Here is a 21,269-nt window from a genome sequence, read left to right as displayed (position 1 = left end):
ACCAAGACAACTACCTGTTTCTGCTTCTGCTGGAAACAGTATCTAATACACCATCTATGAAAACCTTCTCACTTCTGCATGACTCTGCTGAGATGGGAGCCCAGAGAAACAGGTGAGTGAGGGTCCTGCTCACAGAGGGCCTGGCCTCAGAGCCTTGGGCCTTAGGAGGAACCAGCACTAGTTTGTCAGCAAAGGCACTGGAGCCAGTGGGTGCGATAGAGGTTGTGCAACTCATCTTGGGATCCTGGAATGAGTTCTATGTGGGCTTCCTAACAGGCACATCCAACTCTCAGAGGCAGCCTCCCACTTGGATACAAAGGACAGCCAGTGATGGGACGGCCCAGAAAGCATAAGAGCTCATCTCTGCTGCTCAGGGTAAGGAGAAAACGCTTGAAGCTGGGCAGAACTTGAGCCCTTCCCTCTGGCTCCCCTCCAAATCCACAGGAAGTCTCTGAACTCCAAACTCTCACCTGGATAGCTAGGCTGCACGTGTCCTCCTTGGAAGGCTCAGGTGGTTAAGTCTGGAGCTGGTGAGGCTGTGACATATGAGTCATGGTCCCCAGGTCCTATAGGGAACCAAGAGAGGGTGGCCCAATCTGTGCAAAGTTGTCCACACCAGCAGTCTGCCATGGACCAAGACAAGATTCAGGATGAGAGGTCGTTAGAAGAGAGATGATGATGCTTTTCATGTTTTGAGGCAGGGTAGCACATGGTACCTAAGTGCAAGGGCCCTGGGGCCCACTGCCTGGCTTCAAACCCTAGCCCAACCGCTTCCTATCTGTGACTTTGAGCTAGCAACTTTATCTCACCGAGCCTCACTTTCCTCATCTCTAAGACGGGAATAATCATTGCACCTATCTCACGGTATTGTGGGATGAAATGATGTAAAGCACTCAGCAGCACTGGGTACACAACAAGCCGAACTATTAGATGTTACTACCAAGTATTACTGAGGGTACAGGGGCTGTACTAAGCTCTCCAGGGGCAGGACTTTATTCAGTCCTTATACCCACACTGTGAGGTCGGGTTCCTTTTCTTTCCTTTCCACAGATGAGAAACAGAAGCTTGGAGAGGTTAAATAATGTGTTTCAGGTCACCCAGCTAATCAATGGGAGCTCCAGGATTCTAGGTTAGGCCTGATTCCTAAACAGCTCCCCTTAACTACTCTGTTCTATTTCCCCTAAACACGTGTTCCAGGGCATCACCAGAGGAGAATATTTTATTAAATATTAGCCAAATCACCTGAATCCACTGAGAAACAGAATGTACATCTTAACGTCCTCACTTGCTGAAAGTTCCATGCTGTGATGTGTTGTTACAGAAGATGATATATCCACCCTCCCCCACTTTTTTCCTTTTATACTCTAATCTCATGACAGATTATACAATCCCCTTCTTAAAGAAACATTCTCCTTTTTGAAAGGAATATTTGGCACTTTGGGAGGCTGAGGCAGGCGGATCACATGAGGCCTGTAGTTCGAGACCAGTCTGGCCAATATGGTGAAACTCCGTCTCTACTAAAAACACAAAAATTGGCCAGGCATGGTAGCGTGCACCTGTAATCCCAGCTACTAGGGTGGCTGAGGCATGGAATCGCTTGAACCCAGGCAGAACTTGCAGTGAGGGGAGATCCTGCCATTGCACTCCATCCTGGGTGACAGTGAGACCCTGTCTCAAAAAAAAAAAAAAAAAAAAAAAAAAAAGGAGTATCTGGGGTCTGAGATCCGGGATCCAACAAAAGGCTTTTAACTCTTCTTTTGCAGCTATAGGTGATGATAAATCTACCCATCTCCTTTAAAGACTGATGTTGTCCTGGATAGCTTAAACTTTCTACCACCCCTCTAACAAACTGCTAACAACACTTGTTTCTTAAGCCACAAAAAGTACTGCTGGCCTGAAGCCACCTATCCCACCAATGCCATCTTCCCTGACAGGAAAATTCGAACACCACTCTTCATTCCCAGAGGGTTCACTGGGAAACTGAGGTGTCAGGAGGTAGCTTCACCGGGTACTGATCAGTGTCATCAACTTGATAGCTGTGGGATGGTGAGTCCACTGTCCTCAGATACTACAGAACATACTATTAAGTGGGGCTGTCAGCTCAAAAATCTCACAGACCTGCTTGCCATCTACAGCTGTTTAGCTTATCATTAAACCTTCCTCTCTTTGTCTAGCCACAAATAGCTGCAGATGGACTGAAGGATAAATGAGAGACCTCAACTATCCTATCGGAATCTTTTCCCAGTGATGTTTAAAAATATGAACCAGGTCTGTGCTGGTGCCACCCTGGCTGGAGCAGAAGACATACCAGATGACCTCCAGATAACACTCAAAGCCAGTAAGAGTGCTTCTACAATGACCCCCAAAAGACACACTCTGCCTAAGGCACAGAAAGCTCCAGCACAAGGTGTTTGGCTTATGGATTTTTAAGACTTAGGATGATTAAAAGGAAACGATGGAAAGAGAACAGCCTTTCCTGACCCAATTTAAGGTGTCACGTGGAGAGCCTGTGCAGGACTCACAAGACCACCTGAGTCGGTCAGGACAGGGCCAGACGCTCATATGCCCCACACAGGCTCTGAATGAGGTCAGTAAGCAGGGATGTGTCAAAGTAAAAGGAATGAGTCTAGCTTCTGTGCATTAGCGATCCTTCGGGGGCTGCTGGCCCTTGCTATATGTTTATTAATTCCTAAAAAAATGCACTGTGGCCGGCCTAGTTTTACTTAATGCCTAATAAAGGGAAAAACTGTTTACATAGCATCCCTGGGCCTGACAACTGAGCAGCTGAACTTAGCAAGATCCTTCACTTTCAAAGATGACACAATCCAGCAGCCTGGGAAGAAAACAATTCCTCTAGAAGCATGCCATTCCCAGGTGAAAGCGGCAGCAATTGAACATTGTGTTAAATAAGACAAAATCAGGATAAGAAGGGATCAAACCCGAGGGGGAGAAAAGTTCCAACTACATCCTTGGCTACTGGGGTTTGTTGCATAACGTGCAAAGGATAAATGGGTAAGTCACCGCCCAATTCATGTGCACTTCATACAGTCCAGATCTATGTCTATATATAAACTCCCGGCCTGCTTAACATTCTCCCCAGGGTACATCAAATGCAGCCCGAGAGAATAGCCAGAGTCTTCAGCAAGCACCCAGGGAGACGTCTCCTTCCTCGCCTGCCCTGCTTCTGCGAGTCTCACTTCCATTCCTTGCTTAGGGGAGAGTGCTAGATTTTTCCATCAAAGGTCTTGTCACCAGGGTCTGTTTTCTCTCTCGTCTTCACTGGGAGGTAAGACATTCTGTGGTTCTATTAATAGGCTCAGCTTTCTGACCTGCAGATGAGACACCCTGGATGTAGCTATGGTGACCTCACTGATATGCCAGGCAATTTGTGTTAGGGACAGGTTTTAAGTCTCAGACTGAGGCTATGACTAAATGCTGACATTCATATCTAGAATACATACTGTGCAAGTTACCATGTAAGAGCTTTGTGTTTCATCTCATCAACTAGCTGAGACAGGAAGCAATGTCATCCCCATTTTATAGATGAGGCAACTGAGGCTCAGGTCAATTCATGTATCCAGCAGGTAAGCAGCAGAGCCAGGATTTAAATGTGTAACCAGTGCACTGCGCTGCTTCCTCACAGAAGCTTCACTGGGTGATCAAGTTCAGATCTACTCACTTGGCGAAGCACCTGGCAGATTCCTACCCACCATGTAACACAGAGGTCATGTCTCAGAACTGTCACGTCTATTTGCCACAGCTTTTCCAGAGACTTCTATTAAATTTCCAGCAGTAAGGCAGTGTGTTCTAGTAGAAAGTTCAAGAGCTTTGGAGGCAGACTGAGCTATACTAAATTCTGCTTTTTCGACTCAATAGCGACCTGACCTTGGACAAACTACTTCCTCTCTCTGAGCCCACTTTCTTATGTATAAAATACGGGTAACACCACTAGTCTAGAGTGCTGTGAGGCTTAACTGTGATTACGTAAAGGCTAGATCTCTTCCCTTCCCTCCTGAGCCACCAGGGATACTGAAGAGCAGGCAGGAACCATGAGGTGGCTCTGTAGGAACCCTGGAGCTCAACAATGCTGGAAACATGTGCATGTGTAGTCCCTGTGTGCGGCTCCTATAATCACCAACCACCTGCTCATCAAATCTGGCCGACCTTCTTCTGGTCAACACCTTTAGATGCACCTGGTCCAGTTTGGGTGACTGATTCTACTGCCTAGATTACAGCTCTGAGGGCAAAACTCCTCCAGGGAGGGCACCACTAGCAACAAAGAAGTCACACAGCCCTAGAGCTTTTAAAAACACTTCTAACTAATTCATTCTAATATATTATTTCTTATGTATTATTATTTAGTCAACTAATTGTGAAGACTGTAGGAATGAGGGGGAAAGTTTTCTATAGTGCTACATGAAAATAAAACCTGTAATTGTGAACTTGTAAAACTCTATAAACATATGACTATGGGTTATATGAAAATAGACAAAATTAAAATTAATTGTGAGGGCTGGGAAATTGTAAATTTCCTTTTTTCAGTATGCTTTAATAATTCTCTTTCAAATTACAAAGTGCACGTTTTAAAGAAAGCCCAATGATGAAGATGTTGACTCCTAAGCAGTGTGCCCACACCACTCCTGCCTGTGGCCCTCATTCTGCCTGCTGTGCCTTTGAAGGATTCAGCTCAGGAGGCTGGGATCAGCTTCCCTTCGCAGAAGGAGCCATACCAGGTTGGAAGTGGGGAGTTCCACTTCAACAAAGCCCTGGGCCACTGAGGGCGGGGAGCTGCAGGGAGGGCAGGAGGCTTTCCGTACAGCACGCACAGCTGGCTGCCTCTTTTCTTTGAGTACACTTGGGCTGAGGCAATGAGCAAGCACAACTGCTTCGCCTGCAGTGCCCTCTCGTGGCAGACTTGCCTCTAGAGATAGCAGCCAGGCAAAGCCTGCATGCCAGCGTTGCTGACAAATCACTTTTGAGGCTCAGAGCTGAACAAAAAAGTATGAGAATGAGTCACATTGTGCATTTACATGTATGTCCTGGGAGAGGGTTATGTCCATCACTTGAGGCAGGACCAGTGGTCTGGGGTAGGGCAGCTGGGCATCTAAGAAGCCGGAAGCAAGGCTAACGTCCATCATAAGTAGTTACCATCCACAGACTGAACCCCCATGCCAGGCCGTGGAGCACAGCTCAATGTGGCTTTTCAAAGAGGTACTCAAGATCTGGGGCACGCAGTCTCTGCTCTTTGTTTTTGTTTTTAGCAAAGTCTCTCAGCAGGGCCATGACTTCATTTTCAAATATTTCTGGGGCTGGTTTAGCTTCTGCAAGAGAAGAGTGGGCAGAAAAAATTATGCCATAGTCAGTCAATGCTCAGGTATGAGAATCTTAAAACTCGAAACACTGGCCAAGAACCACAGATGGATATATAGACTGTCTCCATCCTTCTTCTAAATATACACGATGTTAGCCTATACCAGGGGGTGGCAAACTGTGTGAGCCTATATTTGCAAGTCGTTTTATTGGAACAGCTGCTCCCAATGGTTTACATATTACCCATGCTCCTTTTGTGTTACGACAGCAGAATTGGGTACTTGCAACAGAGACCATATGACTACAAGTAAAATATTTACTATCTGGTCCTTTATGAACAAGTTTGCTGACCCCTGGCCCGCACAATCTTGGCTGTACTATTTTGCTTTGCATTTGGCAATTCCATTGTTCCCCAGACATTGTGTTTTCCCTTGCAATGTATATATCTCTTGAAACAAAAGCTCTCTCTCCTTTGTCTATCAGTTAGAGGTCCTCAGTTTTAAGAGACAGAAACTAATAACTCTAGTAAACTTAAGCAAAAAGGAATTTATTGGAAGGATATTAGAGGCACACAGAACTGTCATGAGCCTAAAGAACCAGATTTCAGTGAACGGGCAACAAAGGCACTGAGTCAGAAGAATGAGAAGGCCAGCCTCAGTCTACGGCAGTGGGTCTGGCAGTGTGCTGCTCCCCCTGACCTTTCTCTACACCCTTGGGACACTTATTTAAGATGCCAATTACAAGCAAAGCCTCCCACTGCCAAAGCCGAGGCAATGTGCTCCAGAATTACCCTTCCACCAACACTAGGTACGACGCCAGGAGAGAGAATTCCTCAAAACCAAGTCAGATTCTCCCTTACTCAGCACAAGGCCTGGCATCTAGTGAGGGCTCTGTTTTCATGTGACAATCAACATAAGATCAAAGAGGTTTTGGCTTCCCCCAAGAAAGTAGAAAGTTGGAAAGAATATTGCACTCACTGTAACAACGAGAAAAAGCCAGATAAATTACAAATATTATGACTTTTCTCAAAGATATCAGAGAACTGAGGTCACAAGGCAACCCAACAGACGAAACCTAAGGAAAAAGAGGCCCTTCAAAGGAGAAACGAGAGCCGTGCACTTGCTCACCTGTGGCAGGCACAGGAAGAAGAGACACTGGACATCATACAAATGGGTAAAAGGAATTCAGCTAAAAAAAATTTTTTTTTTGTTTTTTTGAGACGAGTCTCACTCTGTCGCCCAGGCTGGAGTGCAGTGGTGTGATCTGGACTCACTGCAAGCTCCACCTCCTGGGCTCACGCCATTCTCCCGCCTCAGCCTCCTGAGTAGCTGGCACCACAGGCGCCCGCCACCACGCTCGGCTGATTTTTTGTAATTTTTTTTTTTTAGTAGAGATGGGGTTTCACTGTGTTAGTCAGGCTGGTCTTGATCTCCTGACCTTGTGATCCGCCCACCTCTGCCTCCCAAAGTGCTGGGATCACAGGCGTGAGCCACCACGCCCAGCCAAAAAATTTGTTTTAAATTAATACAGACAGGGCCAGCCTTATGTTGCCCAGGGGAGACTGCAGTGGCTAGTCAGAGGTGCAATTCCACCACTGATCAGCACAGGAATTTCGACCTGTCCCATTGCCAGTGTGGGCTGGTTCATCCCTCCTTAGGGAATCGGGTGGTCCCCTGCTTCTGAGAGGTCAACATACTGTTGCCAACTTTACAGCAGACACCTGATTGGTATAGAGCACTGCAGCCAAGAATTCCTGGGCTCCAGCGATCCTGCTGCCTCAGCCTCCAGGGCAGCTGGGACTGCAGGCCTGTGCCACTAAAATTTGCAATGAATTGTTAAAAGCCAAGTGTGGGCTAGCATGAGTGTATAAAACCACAGACACAGGCTGGGCACAGTGGCTCACGCCTGTAATCCCAGCACTTTGGGAGGCCAAGGCGGGTGGATCACGAGGTCAAGAGATCAAGACCATCCTGGCTAAAACGGTGAAACCCCGTCTCTACTGAAAATATAAAAAATTAGCCGGGCGTGGTGGCGGGCGCCTGTAGTCCCAGCTACTCGGGATGCTGAGGCAGGAGAATGGCGTGAACCCAAGAGGCAGAGCTTGCAGTGAGCCGATATCGCGCCACTGCCTCCAGTCTGGGCGACAGAGTGAGACTCCGTCTCAAAAAAAAAAAAAAAAAAATTAGCCAGGTGTGGTGGCACGTGCTTGTAGTCCCAGCTACTCAGGAGGCTGAGGCAGGAGAATCGCTTGAACCCGGGAGGTGGAGGTTGCAGTGAGCCGAGAGGGTGCCACTGCACTCCAGCCTGGGCGACAGAGCCAGCTTCCACTCTAAGCACACGTTAACACTAGACACTAGTAATGCAATGAAGGTAACCAAAGCAAAAACAACCCAAGCTGAGCTTACCTCCCAACTCACTGACTTGATCCCCACACTAACAGTAAAGTAGAAGCAGCATCCCCAATTGTAAGCATAAATACAATTATGAGAAAATTATGAGACATATACACAAAAGAAGAAAAAAACAACACACTGTCAAGGGACAAAGAAATCAACAGAAGCAGATTGAGGGATGACCCAGATGTTAGAACTATCAGACAGGGAATTTAAAATGACTATGACTAATATTAAAGGCACCAGTGGAAAAAGCAGACAAAATGTATGAACAGATGAGAAATTCTAGCAGAGTTGGAAACTCCAAAAGTCAAATGGAAATGCTAAAAACAAATACAGTAGCAGATATGCAGAATGGTTTCAACAGGCTCATCATGAGATTTGACATCATCAAGGAAAGAATTAGTGGAAGACAGGTCAATAGATATTATCTAATACAAATAACCCAAACTGATGCACAAAGAGAAAAAAGAATAAAAAACACAAAACAGAGAACCCAAAAGCTGTTGGACAGACTGAGCACAGTGGCTCACGCCTGTAATCCCAACACTTTAAGGGACTGAGGCAGACGGATCACTTGAGGCCAGGAGTTCAAGCCCAGCCTGGCCAACATGGTGAAACCCGTCTCTGTGAAAAATACAAAAAAATTAGCCAGGCATGGCGGCACGTGCCTGTGGTCCCAGTTGCTCAGGAGCCTGAGGCACAAGAATCGCTTGGACCCAGGAGGCAGAGGTTGTAGTGAGCCAAGATCGCGCCACTGCTCTCCAGCCTGGGTGACACAGCAAGACTGTCTCAAAAAAACAAAAAACAAAACCCCCACAACAGCTGTTGGACAATATTAAACCATTTAACTAAGTATAACTAGAATCCTAGAAGGAAAAGAGGGAGAAAACAAAGCAGAAGAAATAGCTGAAGGGGTAACAGCTGAGAATTTTTCAACAATAATAAAAGATATGAAAACACAGATCCAAGATGCCCAGAGAACCCAAAAGCACGATAAATATCAAATGCCTACATATATAAATATCAAATAAATACCTACGTATATAATATTGAAACGGCTAGAAACCAAAGACAAAATATTGAAAAGATTCAGAAAGAGAAGACACATAAAAAGGAACAAAGATACAGCAGACCTCGTCACAAACTATGGAAATGAGAAAACAGTACATGGTAACACGGGAGGGAATATGAAGCTGGTGATGCACTGAAGGTAACCAGAGCAAAACCAAAGCCCAAACCCAGCGGAACTCCTGACTACCCGATCTTGTACACTAAGAGCTGGCGGTAGAAGTGTTTCTATTTAACAGAAGAAAAAACATTGTGACCCTTGAATTCTATATCCAGTGAAAGTATCTTCCAAAATGGAAAATCTGGCCAGGCATGGTGGCTCACACCTGTAATCCCAGCACTTTGGGAGGCCGAGGCAGGTGGATTGCTTGAGCTCAGGAGTTTGAGACCAGTCTGGGCAACATGGCAAAACCTCATCTCCACAAAAAATACAACAACAACAAAAATTAGCTGGGCATGGTGCTGCCGGCCTGTAGTCCCAGCTATTCTGGAGGCTGAGGTGGGAGGATCGCTTGAGCCCAGGAGGTGGAGCCTGCACTGAGCCATGACTGCACCACTGCACTCCAGCCTGGGTGACAGAGTGAGATCCTGTCTCAAAAAAAAAAAAAGGGAGGAGTGGTGGGGGGCGGAATTTGAAGAGACATGTCACCAAATATACATAAAGGGCTGATAAGCCCTTGAAAAGATCCTCAATATTATTAGTCATTAGGGACATGCCAATTAAAACTATAGTGATGTACCAATATATACTTCTTGGAATGGCTAAAAACAAAAACAAAACCCTGATAATACAAAGTGTGGGTAAAGATGTGGAACACCAACCCCTCCCTTCACGTCCAACACCCTGGCAATCACTTATTTGTCCCTGTAAGTTTTGCCTTTTTCAGATTATCATGTAAACAGAATCACATTCTTGGAGTCCAATTATGTACTGAGTATGTACTTGTTGAGTCTGATCTTTTTTTTTTTTTTTTGAGATGGAGCCTCGCTCTGTCGCCCAGGCTGGAGTATAGTGGCATGATCTCGGCTTACTGCAACCTCCGACTCCCTGGTTTAAGAGATTCTCCTGCCCCAGCCTCCCGAGTAGCTGAGATTACAGGCGCCCACCACCACGCCCAGTATTTTTAGTAGAGACGGGGTTTCACCATGTTGGCCAAGATGGTCTCAATCTCCTGACCTCGTGATCCGCCCACCTCAGCCTACCAAAGTGCTGGGATTACAGGCGTGAGCCACCGCGCCTGGTTGAGTTTGACCTCTTTTGCTTAGCACAGAAGCTGGCAAACTATGCCCTGTGAGCTAAGAATGATTTTTAGAGATTGGGTCTCACTCTTGCCCAGGCTGAAATGCAGTGGCGTGATCATAGGTCATTGCAGTCTCTGAACTCCTGGGCTCAAGTGATCCTCCCAAGTAGCTGGGAATACAGTGTGCACCACCGAGCCCAGTTAACTTATTTTTATTTTTGGAGATAGGGGGTCTATGTTGCCCAGGCTGGTCCCAAACTCCTGGCCCCAAGAGATCCTTTGCCTCAGCCTTCCAAAGCGCTGGAATTATAGGTGTGAGCCACTGCATCCAGCCAAGAATGATTTTTTAATGGTTGGGGGAAAAAAATCAAATGTATATTTCATAACTGGTGAAAACAGTATGAAATTCTATTTTCAGTGTCCACAAATAAGGTTTTATTGAAACACAATCATATTCGTTTACCTGCTATCTGTGGCTGCTTTCATGCTACAAAGGTCGAGGTGAGTAGTTATGAGAGGCTGTATGGCCTGCAAAGCCTAAAATATTCATTATCTGTATTTACTATCTATATTTACCTATTATAGAAAAAGCTTACTATCTATATTTACCTATTACAGAAAAAATGTACTAAAAGTTTTATTTATTTATTTTTGAGACAGAGTCTCATTCTGTCACCCAGGCTGGAGTGCAGTGGCCCAATCTTGGCTCACTGCAACCTCCACCTCCCAGGTTTAAGCGATTCTCCTGACTCAGCCTCCCGAGTAGCTGGGACTACAGGAACCCGCCACCACACCCAGTTAATTTTTTGTCGTTTTAGTAGAAACGGGGTTTCACCGTGTTAGCCAGGAAGGTCTCGATCTCCTGGCCTCAGGTGATCCACCCGCCTCGACCTCCCAAAGTGCTGGGATTACAGGCGTTGACTCACCGCGCCCAGCCCTATTTATTTTTTTGAAAGAGTCTCGCTCTGTCGCCCAGGTTGGAGCACAGTGGCGTGATCTCAGCTCACTGCAACCTCTGCCTCCCGGATTCAAGAGATTCTCTTGCCTCAGCCTCCAGAGTAGCTGGGCGCACCACCACACGCGGCTAACTTTTGCATTTTTAGTAGAGACAGGGTATTGTCATGCTGGCCAGGCTGGTCTCAAACTCCTGGCCTCAAGTGATCCACCTGCCTCGGCTTCCCAGAGGAGGAGCATGTGATCTCATGCTGAAATTACAGGCATGAGCTACCACACCTGGCCCTATTATAAAGTTAAACATATACACTTACCACATGACCCAGCAAATCCTTCTCCTGAGTATTCACTCAAGAAAAACTAAAACCTATGTTCACAAAATCTGTATGCAAATGTTTACAGTGGCTTCATTTATAACCACCTAAAGCTGGAAATAATCCTAATGTCCCTCAGCTGGTCAACAGATGAACAGACCATGGTACATCCACACAATGGAATATTACTCAACACAAAAGAATGAACTATTGATACAAGCAACAACAAGGATATGCATCTCAAATGCATTATGCTAAGTCAGGGCAAACTTGTTCTGTAAAGGGTTGGAGAGTAAATATTTGGACTCTGTTGGCTTTCCAGTGATTGTATAAGGCTCCAGACTCTGTCTTATCACTCTTCATACCTGGAACCCATAGACAATGGCTGCTACTTTCTGATACAAATATTGAGTGGAGACACAAAAACAGCAGTCCCGGAGTGTGGCAGAATGAATGACACGTCCCCTAATATCCAGTTTTCATCGATAACAGAATCTCCAACACAGCTGGGCAGATGGAATAGACTATATTATTTTTCCTTATGGTTAGATGTAGCCAAGTAACTAAGCTGTGGCCAATGGCAAATAAGTGGAAGTATGCTGGATAATTTCCTGAGCGGGATCTACAAAGGAGGGGTATGCACTCCCACACACTTTTTCTGGGCTGAAATATGGCTGTCCTGGATCAAGAAGTAGAAAACACATGCTAGGATGAAAGAGCAGCAAGTAGGGGGGACCTCGACCCATGACTTTTTGAAGCCCCTCTATGAGCTCTGGAGTGTGCCTTCCTCTGGACTTCTGTCATGAGAAAGACAGTTCTACCTTGTTTAAGCCATTACTGTTTTGGATGTTTTTTTACTCATAGCCAAAGTTAATCCTAACTATACACAGTTACAATTCATTCCTCATAAAGGTAGTGCCTGAATGAAACTTTTTTTTTTTTGAGACATAGTCTCACTCTGTTGCCCAGGATGGAGTGCAGTGGTGCAATCTCAGCTCACTGCAATCTCTGTCTCCCAGGCTCAAGCGATTCTCTTGCCTCAGCCTCCCAAGTAGCTGAGACTGCAGTTGCCCGCCACCATGTTCGGCTAATTTTTGAATTTTTGGAGAGATGAGGTTTCGCTGTGTTGGCCAGGCTGCTCTCAAGCTCCTAACCTCAAGCGATCCATCCGCCTCAGCCTCCCAAAGTGCTCAGATTAGAGGCATGAGCCACCGCGCCCGGCCAGAATGAAACTATTGAGGAGCTTTGGCTATGCAGACTTAGTTGTCTGATTCCACTCCATTCCCAGAGTGGTTCTTCTTCAACCTTTGATACTGTGAGCTTCATATACCCTTCCACTAAATTCCTTTTTGCTTAAGTGAGACAGACAAGTTTCCACTCTGTCTCGCAAATAAAGAACCTTAACTGATAAATTTTGTACACTTAACAAAAATTTGAACAGTGTTTGGGTTGAGTGTCTACTTCATGAATAAAAGAAAAAAATTATAAGCCAGGCACAGTGGCTCATGCCTGTAATCCCAGGATTTTGGGAGGCCAAGGCGGGCGGATCACCTGAGGTCAGGAGTTCGAGACTAGCCTGACCAACACAGAGAAACCCTGTCTCTATTAAAAATACAAAATTACCCGGGCGTGGTGACACATGCCTGTAATCCCAGGTACTCAGGAGGCTGAGGCAGGAGAATCGCTTGAACCTGGAAGGTAGAGGTTGCAGTGAGCCGAGATCATGCCATTGCACTCCAGCCTGGGCAACGAGAGTGAAACTCAGTCTCAAAAAAAAAAAAGAAAGAAAAAAATTATCTAGGATACAATTCTAGACTCAAATCAGCCTAAACTGTCCTATTTTCACATTATGCTGCTTATCATACCCAGTACCTGTGGCCCAGTAGTAAATATCCCAGTCATTACTAGGCTCGTTAATCAGGCGGTCATAGAGGTTCAGCTGCTTTTCTGTCATGTGCTGCAGATGTTCTTTAGCAAAAAGACTAAAAACAAGAAAGAAAAAAAGAAAAAGAGGTTGAGAAGGCTGTGTCTAATAAAAGAGAAGTGACACCAAGACTCCTACTCCCGGGAGTCTCTCTGAACCTACTCTGGCTCAGGAAGCTGCCCGATCTAAAAAAAAAGACTCCTAGTCCCATACCTAAGAAGAATGCAGTTTTCCAACATTCCCCTCTTTCTGCTCTCATAGAGCAGGCGGGCTCTTTTGGTTTCTATGGATTCATCAGTTCTCTCCTGCCATGGAGGCAAAGGGATTTCAATCATGTCCTTTTGGGAATCTGTTGGGCTGTCACCTCTGTAGAAGCGTCTGAATGATGTCACACTGAGCAAAGGAGACAATAGGCTGTGCCTTGACAGAGCAAGCATCTGAAATGAACAAACCACAAACATCTTTACAATAATGACGACTATCATCGCTATCATTTACTCAATGCTTACTAGGTGCTGAATGCATTCAATCACATTTAGTCATGAGGAAATTACGCTGCTGGCCAGGCGTGGTGGCGCACACCTGTAATCCCAGCACTTTGGGAGGTCAACGCGAGCATGATTACTTGAGTTCAGGAGTTCGACACCAGCCTGGGCAACATAGCGAGACCCTGTCTCTACCAAAAATACAAAAATTAGCCAGGCATAGTGGGGTAGTCCCACCATGGTGCCTGTGGTCCCAGCTACTCAGGAGGCTGAAGTGGGAAGATCATCTGAGCCTGGGAAGGTCAATGCTGCAGTGAGCTGTGATCTTACCACTGCATTCCAGCCTGGGCAACGGACCCTATCCCCCTGAAAAAAGAAAATAAATTATGCTGATATTGTCCCCACTTTACAGCCAAGGAAACAAGAGGCTCAGGAAGATTCAATAACTCACCCAAAATCATCCAAATATTAACTGCAATTAGAATTAAAACACAGTCCTAACTGCAAATGTGTCCCTAACCAGTGCCTTTCCAGAAACTATCCCAGCAGAAATAATTTTTCCTTCCTTTGCACTCCCTTAAAATTCTTACAGTGTGGTTTATACTCTACTCACTCACCTGTGTCAAATCCTGAGCACACAGAGACAGCATGATCCCTAATACCCCAAAGGCTCCCAATCCAGAGAAGTGGACAACTTATCAAGATATGATGTCAAGGTGGTGACCTCAGCAAGAGGTGAAGATGGTGGAGTAGGAAACCCCAGATCCTCCTTCCCTGATGGAGACACTGAGCCAACAGCAACAAACAAACCGATTCCCTGTGAGAAATCCAGAAACCAGTAAGAGGCTCCTGCTCCCCAGGTGAGCACAAAACCAGCTGCATCGAATCCAGCAGAAAAATTTGTAGCACTCATTTGCCATAGTCTCTTCCCTCCCTGCTCAAGCATGATCATGAGATAACCCCCAGATCCTAGCTTCTACCTGAGACAGAAAGAGAAGACTGAAAAGTATGTATAATGTTCGGACTTTTGGGGGAATCAGGTTTCTGTTTTGTTTGAATCTAAGTGCTAACAGAAAAGGGCAGCAGGTTGAGGGAGAACAAAGAACCATGGAGAACAAAGGTGACAGTTTAGACTGGCAAGCACTCACTCCCTCATCACTCATCCTTGGCTCAGTGCAGAACAAGCAGGAGAAAACTCCCACCTCCCAGCTTCTCCCTAGGGAGGGAAACAGGTGCAGTGTGCATCCAACATTCTAGCTTTTTGGGGCTCTCTGGGGGACTGGTTTCTGTCTCTAAGCACTTGAAAGGATCTAGCACACTCTAAATGCCTGGGTGGCTTGCTGCTGATCCAGAGGATCCCTGAAACTGCAGAGAAAGGCCAATACAGCCCAGTGGCCTCTCCCAGGGTTGGGGGGAGTGGAGTGTGCATCTAATATTCTGACTTTTTTTTTTTTTGAGACGGAGTTTCGCTCTTGTTGCCCAGGCTAGGGTGCAATGGCGCGATCTCGGCTCACCACAACCTCCGCCTCCCAGGATCAAGCAATTCTCCTGCTTCAGCCTCCCGAGTAGCTGGGATTACAGGCATGCCCCACCACGCCCATCTAATTTTGTATTTTTAGTAGAGACAGGGTTTCTCCATGTTGGTCAGGCTGGTCTCGAACTCCCGACCTCAGGTGATCTGCCTACCTTGGCCTCCCAAAGTGCTGGGATTACAGGCGTGAGCCACCACACCCAGTCGTAACATTCTGTCCTTTGGGGAAGCTACCAGAGGGACTGGTTTCTGTCTTGCCCAGCTTGGGGCACTGATGGGACATGGCATACTCTAAAAGTCTGGAGGCCACGGAATAAGACAGCTGGGAGACTTGTAGCAGCTCCAGAGAAACTGCAGTATCATACGCAGACACTAGAGGGAGCAAGAGATTATGGGCTCCTGAAAAAGGAAACCGGCAAATCCCTCTAAATGGGAATTTACATCCGCAAGTCCAGAAAAGACACATCCTCAGTAAAGGATTGAGAGACCCTTGGAATCTCTATCCATGCTGACTAGTGAAGGCCAATCACCAGTACAAAGACCGGGAGAGACAGATGATTTTTCAAATGTAGAAATCACCAGTACAAGTTACCAAGCACATGAATAAAGAGGGAAACATGGTCCTATTAAAGGAACGAAATACATCTCCAGAAACTAACCTTAAAGAAACAGAAGTATATGAATCACCTATAAAGAATTCAAACTAGCCATAATAAAGATGTTCAATGAGCTTTGGAAAGTGATGCTTGAACAAAATGAGAAAACCAATAAAAAGACAGAAAACATTAAAAAATAACCAAATGAAAATTTTGGAGCTGAAGAATACAGTAACTGAATTGAAAAATTCACTAGAGGAGGCTAGGCATGGTGGCTCACGTCTATAATCTTAGCACTTTGGGAGGCTGAGGCTGGAGGATCGCTTGAGCTCAGGAGTTCGAGAACCAGCCTGGGCAACACAGTGAGACCCCGTCTCTAAAAAATAAAAATACATAAAAATTAAAAAATTAGGCCCGGCGTGGTGGCTCACGCCTGTAATCCCAGCACTTTGGGAGGCCAAGGCGAGTGGATCAAGAGGTCAGGAGATCAAGACCACCCTGGCTAACAATGGTGAAACCCCGTCTCTACTAAAAATACAAAACATTAGCCGGGCATAGTGGCGGGCGCCTGTAGTCCCAGCTACCTGGGAGGCCTGAGGCAGACGAATGGCGTGAACCCAGGTGGCGGAGCTTGCAGTGAGCTGAGATCGTGCCACTGCACTCCAGCCTGGGCAACAGAGCGAGACTCCGTCTCAAAAAAAAAAAAAAATTAAAAAATTAAAATAAATAAAAAAATTCACTAGAGAAAATCAATAGTAGACCTGATTAAGCAGCAGAAAGAGTCAGCAAACTCAAAGACTGGTCATTTGAAATTAGTCAGGGTTTTTTCTAAAAAAAAAAAAAAAAAAAGGAATGAGAAAGAGTGAAGAAAGCCTTAGGGACTCCATCAAGGAGATCAATATACACATTATGAGAGTCGTATAAGAGAAAGACAGGGGCAGAAAGCTTATTAGAAGACATAATTGGCTGGTCTCAGTGGCTAATGCCTGTAATCCCAGCACTTTGGGAGGCTGAGGTGAACGGATCACCTGAGGTAAGGAGTTCGAGATCAGCCTGGCCAACATGGCGAAACCGTCTCTACTAAAAGTACAAAAAGTAGCCAAGCATGGTGGCGCGTGCCTGTAATCCCAGCTACTGGGGAGTCTGAGGCAGGAGAATTGCTTGAACCCAGGAGGCAGAGGTTGCAGTGAGCTGAGATTGTGCCATCGCACTCCAGTCTCAGTGATAGAGTGAGACTCCATCTCAAAAAAAAGACATAATGGCTAAAAACCCCCAAAGTTGGGGAAAGAAGTGGACATCCAGATTCAAGCCTAACAGATCTCAATTAACATGAACCCAAAGAAGTCCATACTGCGACGTATTTTAATCAAACTGTCAAAAGTCAGAAAAAGCTGGGTGCAGTGGCATGACCCTATAGTCCCAGCTACCTGGGAGGCCGAGGTGGGAGGATTGCTTGAACCCAAGAGTTAAAGTACAACCTCAGCAACAAAGCAAGATCCTATGTCTTTAAAAAGTCACAAAAGAGACACCAAGGATGTGCATGCACAGAGAAATGTGAGGACACAGTGAAAAGGTGGCCATCTGCAAGGCAAGGAGTGAGGCCTCGAAAGAAACCAAACCTGCCAACACCTTGCTCTTGGACTTCTAGCCTCCAGGACTATGAGAAAATTAATTTCTGTTCTTCAAACCACACAGGTTATAGCAGCCCTAGTAAACTAATACAGCATGCGATGAAAATTCAGATTCCCAAGCCCCACCATAAACATTCTGGATGAGAATCTCTAGGACTGGGCCCTGACGAATGAATTTTTAACAACCCTCTAAGAGATTCTGATGCAGACTGAAGGCAGGGATTCCTACTTTCTATACTAAAATAACATGATTGAGTAATTTCTACAGAAATGAATGCGGATGGGGAGGACTATCCTCATCAGTACAAGGAAATTGTTCTAATAATTGGGATGTCTTATTATTTTAGCCAAATTTCACCCATTTTTTTCTGTTAGTATCAAGGCAGCATTCCATAAAAGAAACAATAATGGTTGTCACATAGTTCCAGGGAATTGTGTGACACTGGTATGAGTTGTGTTAAATTATCACTGGAGGCCGGGTGCGGTGGCTCACGCCTGTAATCCCAACACTTTGGGAGGCTGAGGTGCGCGGATCACGAGGTCAGGAGATGGAGACCATCCTGGCTAACACAGTGAAACCCCATCTCTACTAAAAATACAAAACATTAGCCGGGCGTGGTGGCAGACGCCTGTAGTCTCAGCTACCCGGGAGGCTGAGGCAGGATAATCACTTGAACCCAGGAGATGGAGGTTGCAGTGAGCCAAGATCGCGCCACTGCACTCCAGCCTGGCAACAGAGCGAGACTCCGTCTCAAAAAAAAAAAAAAAAAAATTAAATTAAAAAAATATATAGAGAGAGACAAGTACAGAATACTATAATACTGTAACTGTGGTATGTAAGTCACTTTTAATTTTGGTATAGAAATTAAAGACAAAGGTATAAAAACAACTATAAAAATTTGTTAATGGAGACAATATAAAAAGATGTAATTTGTGACATCCATAACATACAAGGGGGTCATAAAAGAGCAGAGTTTTTGTATGCAATGGAAATTAAGTTATCAAAACAGATTGTTATGTTTTATATAAGCCACATGGTAACCACAAAGAAATACCTGTGTAAGACACACAAGGAAATGAGAAATTCGTTTCTCAAAGTATGTCACTACAAAAAAAAAAAAAGTCAGCGAAATATAAAGGATGACAAGAGTGGAAAAGAGGAGCAAAAAAGTTGTAAGACAGAGAACAGTTTACAAAATGGCAACAGCAAGCACAGTTGGCCCTCCGTATCTGTGGGTTCCACACCTGTAAATTCAACCAACTGCACACTCAACCAACTGTGGATCAAAAATATTCAAAAGAAATAAATAATACAACAATTAAAAAACAACTAAGATATAGTATAACAAGTATATACATAGCCTTGACATTGTTTTCGGTATTATAAGTAATCTAGAAATAATATAAAGGATATGGAAGGATGTGTGTAGATTATATGCAAATACTATGCCATTTTATATAAGAGACTGAGCTTCTGCAGAGTTTGATATCCACAGTGGATCCTACAACAGTCATCCCATGGATACAAAGGGATGATTGTACTTCCCTATTTTATTTATTTTTTGAGACAAGGTCTCACTTCCAATGCCCAGGCTGGAGTGCAGTTGCAAAATCAAGGCTCACTGCAGCCTTGACTTCTCAGACGCACTCCCACCTCAGCCTCTCAAGTAGCTGGGACTACAGGTGTGTACTACCACACCTGACTAATTTTTTTTAGTAGAAAAGGGGTTTTGCAATGTTGCCCAGGCTGGTCTCGAACTCCAGGACTCACACGATCCACCCACCTCGCCCACTATTTACTTTAGGTATAAATGGATTAAACTCCAGGCCCGGAGCGGTGGCTCACGCCTGTAATCCCAGCACTTTGGGAGGCTGAGGCGGGCAGATCACGAGGTCAGGAGATGGAGACCATCCTGGCTAACACGGTGAAACCCCGTCTCTACTAAAAATACAAAAAATTAGCCGGGCGTGGTAGCAGGCGCCTGTAGTCCCAGCTACTCGGGAGGCTGAGGCAGGAGAATGGCGTGAACCCGGGAGGCGGAGCTTGCAGTGAGCCGAGATCGCGCCACTGCACTCCAGCCTGGGCGACAGAGCGAGACTCCGTCTCAAAAAAAAAAAAAAAAAAAAATTAGCCAGGCGTGGTGGGGGGCGCCTGTAGTCCCAGCTACTCCTAAACCAGGAGATTGGCGTGAACCCAGGAGGTGGAGCTTGCAGTGAGCCGAGATCATGCCACTGCACTCCAACCTGGGCGACAGAGCGAGACTCTGTCTCAAGAAAATAACATAACATAACATAACATAACATAACATAACATAACATAACCTCCCCAACCAAAAGACATGAAGTGGCTGAATATAATGAATTTTAAAAAAGATTCAACTATATGCCGCACAAGAGACATTTTATTAAAATCTGGAAATCAATGGCAAAAGAAAAGGTGGAAAATTCACAAATATGTGGAAATTAAACAACACACTCTTGAACAATCAATGAGTCAAAGAAGACATCAAAAGGAAAATTAGAAAATATCTTGAGACATGCCGGGAATGGTGGATCACACCAGTAATCCCAGCACTTTTTGGAAAGCTGAGGCAGGAGGATCACTTGAGGCCAGGAGTTTGAGACCAGCCTGGGCAACATAGTGAGACCCTGTCTCTACGAAAAAAAGAAAAAAGAAGGGAAACAACAGGCCGGGCGCGGTGGCTCACGCCTGTAATCTCAGCACTTTGGGAGGCCGAGAAGGACGGATCACCTTAAGTCTGGAGTTCGAGACCTGCCTGGCCAACAAGGTGAAACCCCATCTCTACAAAAATACAAAAATTAGCCAGGCATGATGGCGATGCCTGTAATCCCAGCTACCTGGGAGGCTGAGGCGGAAGAATCGCTTGAACCCGGTAGGTGGAGGTTGCAGTGAGCCAAGTTCGTGCCATTGCACTCCAGCCTGGGCGACAAGAGCAAAACTCCGTCTCAAAAAAAAAAAAGGAAAACAACAAAAAACAAACAAAAAGGAAATATCCTGAGACAAACTAAAACCCAACATATACAAAATTATGAGATGCGACAAAAGCTGTACTAAGAAGGAAGTTTATAGTGTAAACGCCTACATCAAAAAAGAATAAAGATCGAGTCCCCGGGTCTACAGGAAAAAAAAAAAAGAATAAAGATAGGGATGGGGGTAGGAGGGGAAGATAGAGGCAAAGTTAGTTACTTTATAACAGCAGGCTAGGAAAAAAGAATAATAAGTTCCAGTGTTCTATTACATATTAGAGTGACTACAGCTAATAACACTGTACTGTATATGTCAAGATGCTAGAAAAAGATCTTGAAAAGTTATTACCGTAAATAAATGATAAAGATTTGAGGTGATGGACATGCTAACTACGCTGATTTGATTATACGATGTACACATGTATTAAAACATTATACTGTACCCCCATAAACACGTACAATTATATGTCAATTATAAACAAACAAAAAGCTGAAGATACTATGTGAAACCACGAAAAGCATTAAAGACTAAAGAACGGGGAGAAGGGGCGCCCAGGGAAGTTGGGCTAATCCCGCCTGGGACGTAGGTGAGAGGCGAATTGGGTCTTGGACGATGACTGATCGTTTAAGCAGATATTTCCAGACCGGCACACAGTAGGCTCACCAAAGAATGGAAGCGACCTTTATTTCCTGAGTTGCAGGATCGGCCTCTCCCTGGGCCTGCCCTTGCCCTGCGCTATCGGGCAGACGAACTCTCCCCAAGATAGAGACCACAGAGGAAGACAAAGGGTAATCCCCGCTGCCGCCCGCCCCGGACGCTAGAACGTTCTC

The 21,269-nt window shown here is 45.3% G+C and overlaps 1 protein-coding gene across 4 annotated transcripts in view; it reads right to left on the bottom strand.

Annotated features, from left to right (window-relative positions):
* The window catches only part of SDHAF2 (succinate dehydrogenase complex assembly factor 2), a 38,980-nt gene that overhangs the window by 17,532 nt on the left and 179 nt on the right, over window positions 1–21,269 (bottom strand). The window contains exons 2-5 of one of the 4 annotated variants that reach the window (XM_016919812.3): window positions 14,310–14,509; window positions 13,421–13,644; window positions 13,156–13,265; window positions 4,529–5,321 (exon numbers count right to left, since the gene is read on the bottom strand). In XM_016919812.3, coding sequence (XP_016775301.1) covers window positions 5,191–5,321; window positions 13,156–13,265; window positions 13,421–13,644; window positions 14,310–14,342 — 498 coding nt within the window. In that variant the 5' untranslated portion in view covers window positions 14,343–14,509 and the 3' untranslated portion in view covers window positions 4,529–5,190. Of the gene's footprint in view, window positions 1–4,528; window positions 5,322–13,155; window positions 13,266–13,420; window positions 13,645–14,309; window positions 14,510–21,269 lie in introns of those variants that run through there. The other 3 variants (XM_054661110.2, NM_001251854.1, XM_016919810.4) reach the window with 3 other exon arrangements.

This window comes from Pan troglodytes, chromosome 9 (assembly GCF_028858775.2).
Source record: "Pan troglodytes isolate AG18354 chromosome 9, NHGRI_mPanTro3-v2.0_pri, whole genome shotgun sequence".
NCBI classification, from domain to species: Eukaryota; Metazoa; Chordata; class Mammalia; order Primates; family Hominidae; genus Pan; species Pan troglodytes.
Note: the sequence above shows the minus strand (reverse complement) of the source record. Positions and strands in the feature narration are given on the sequence as shown.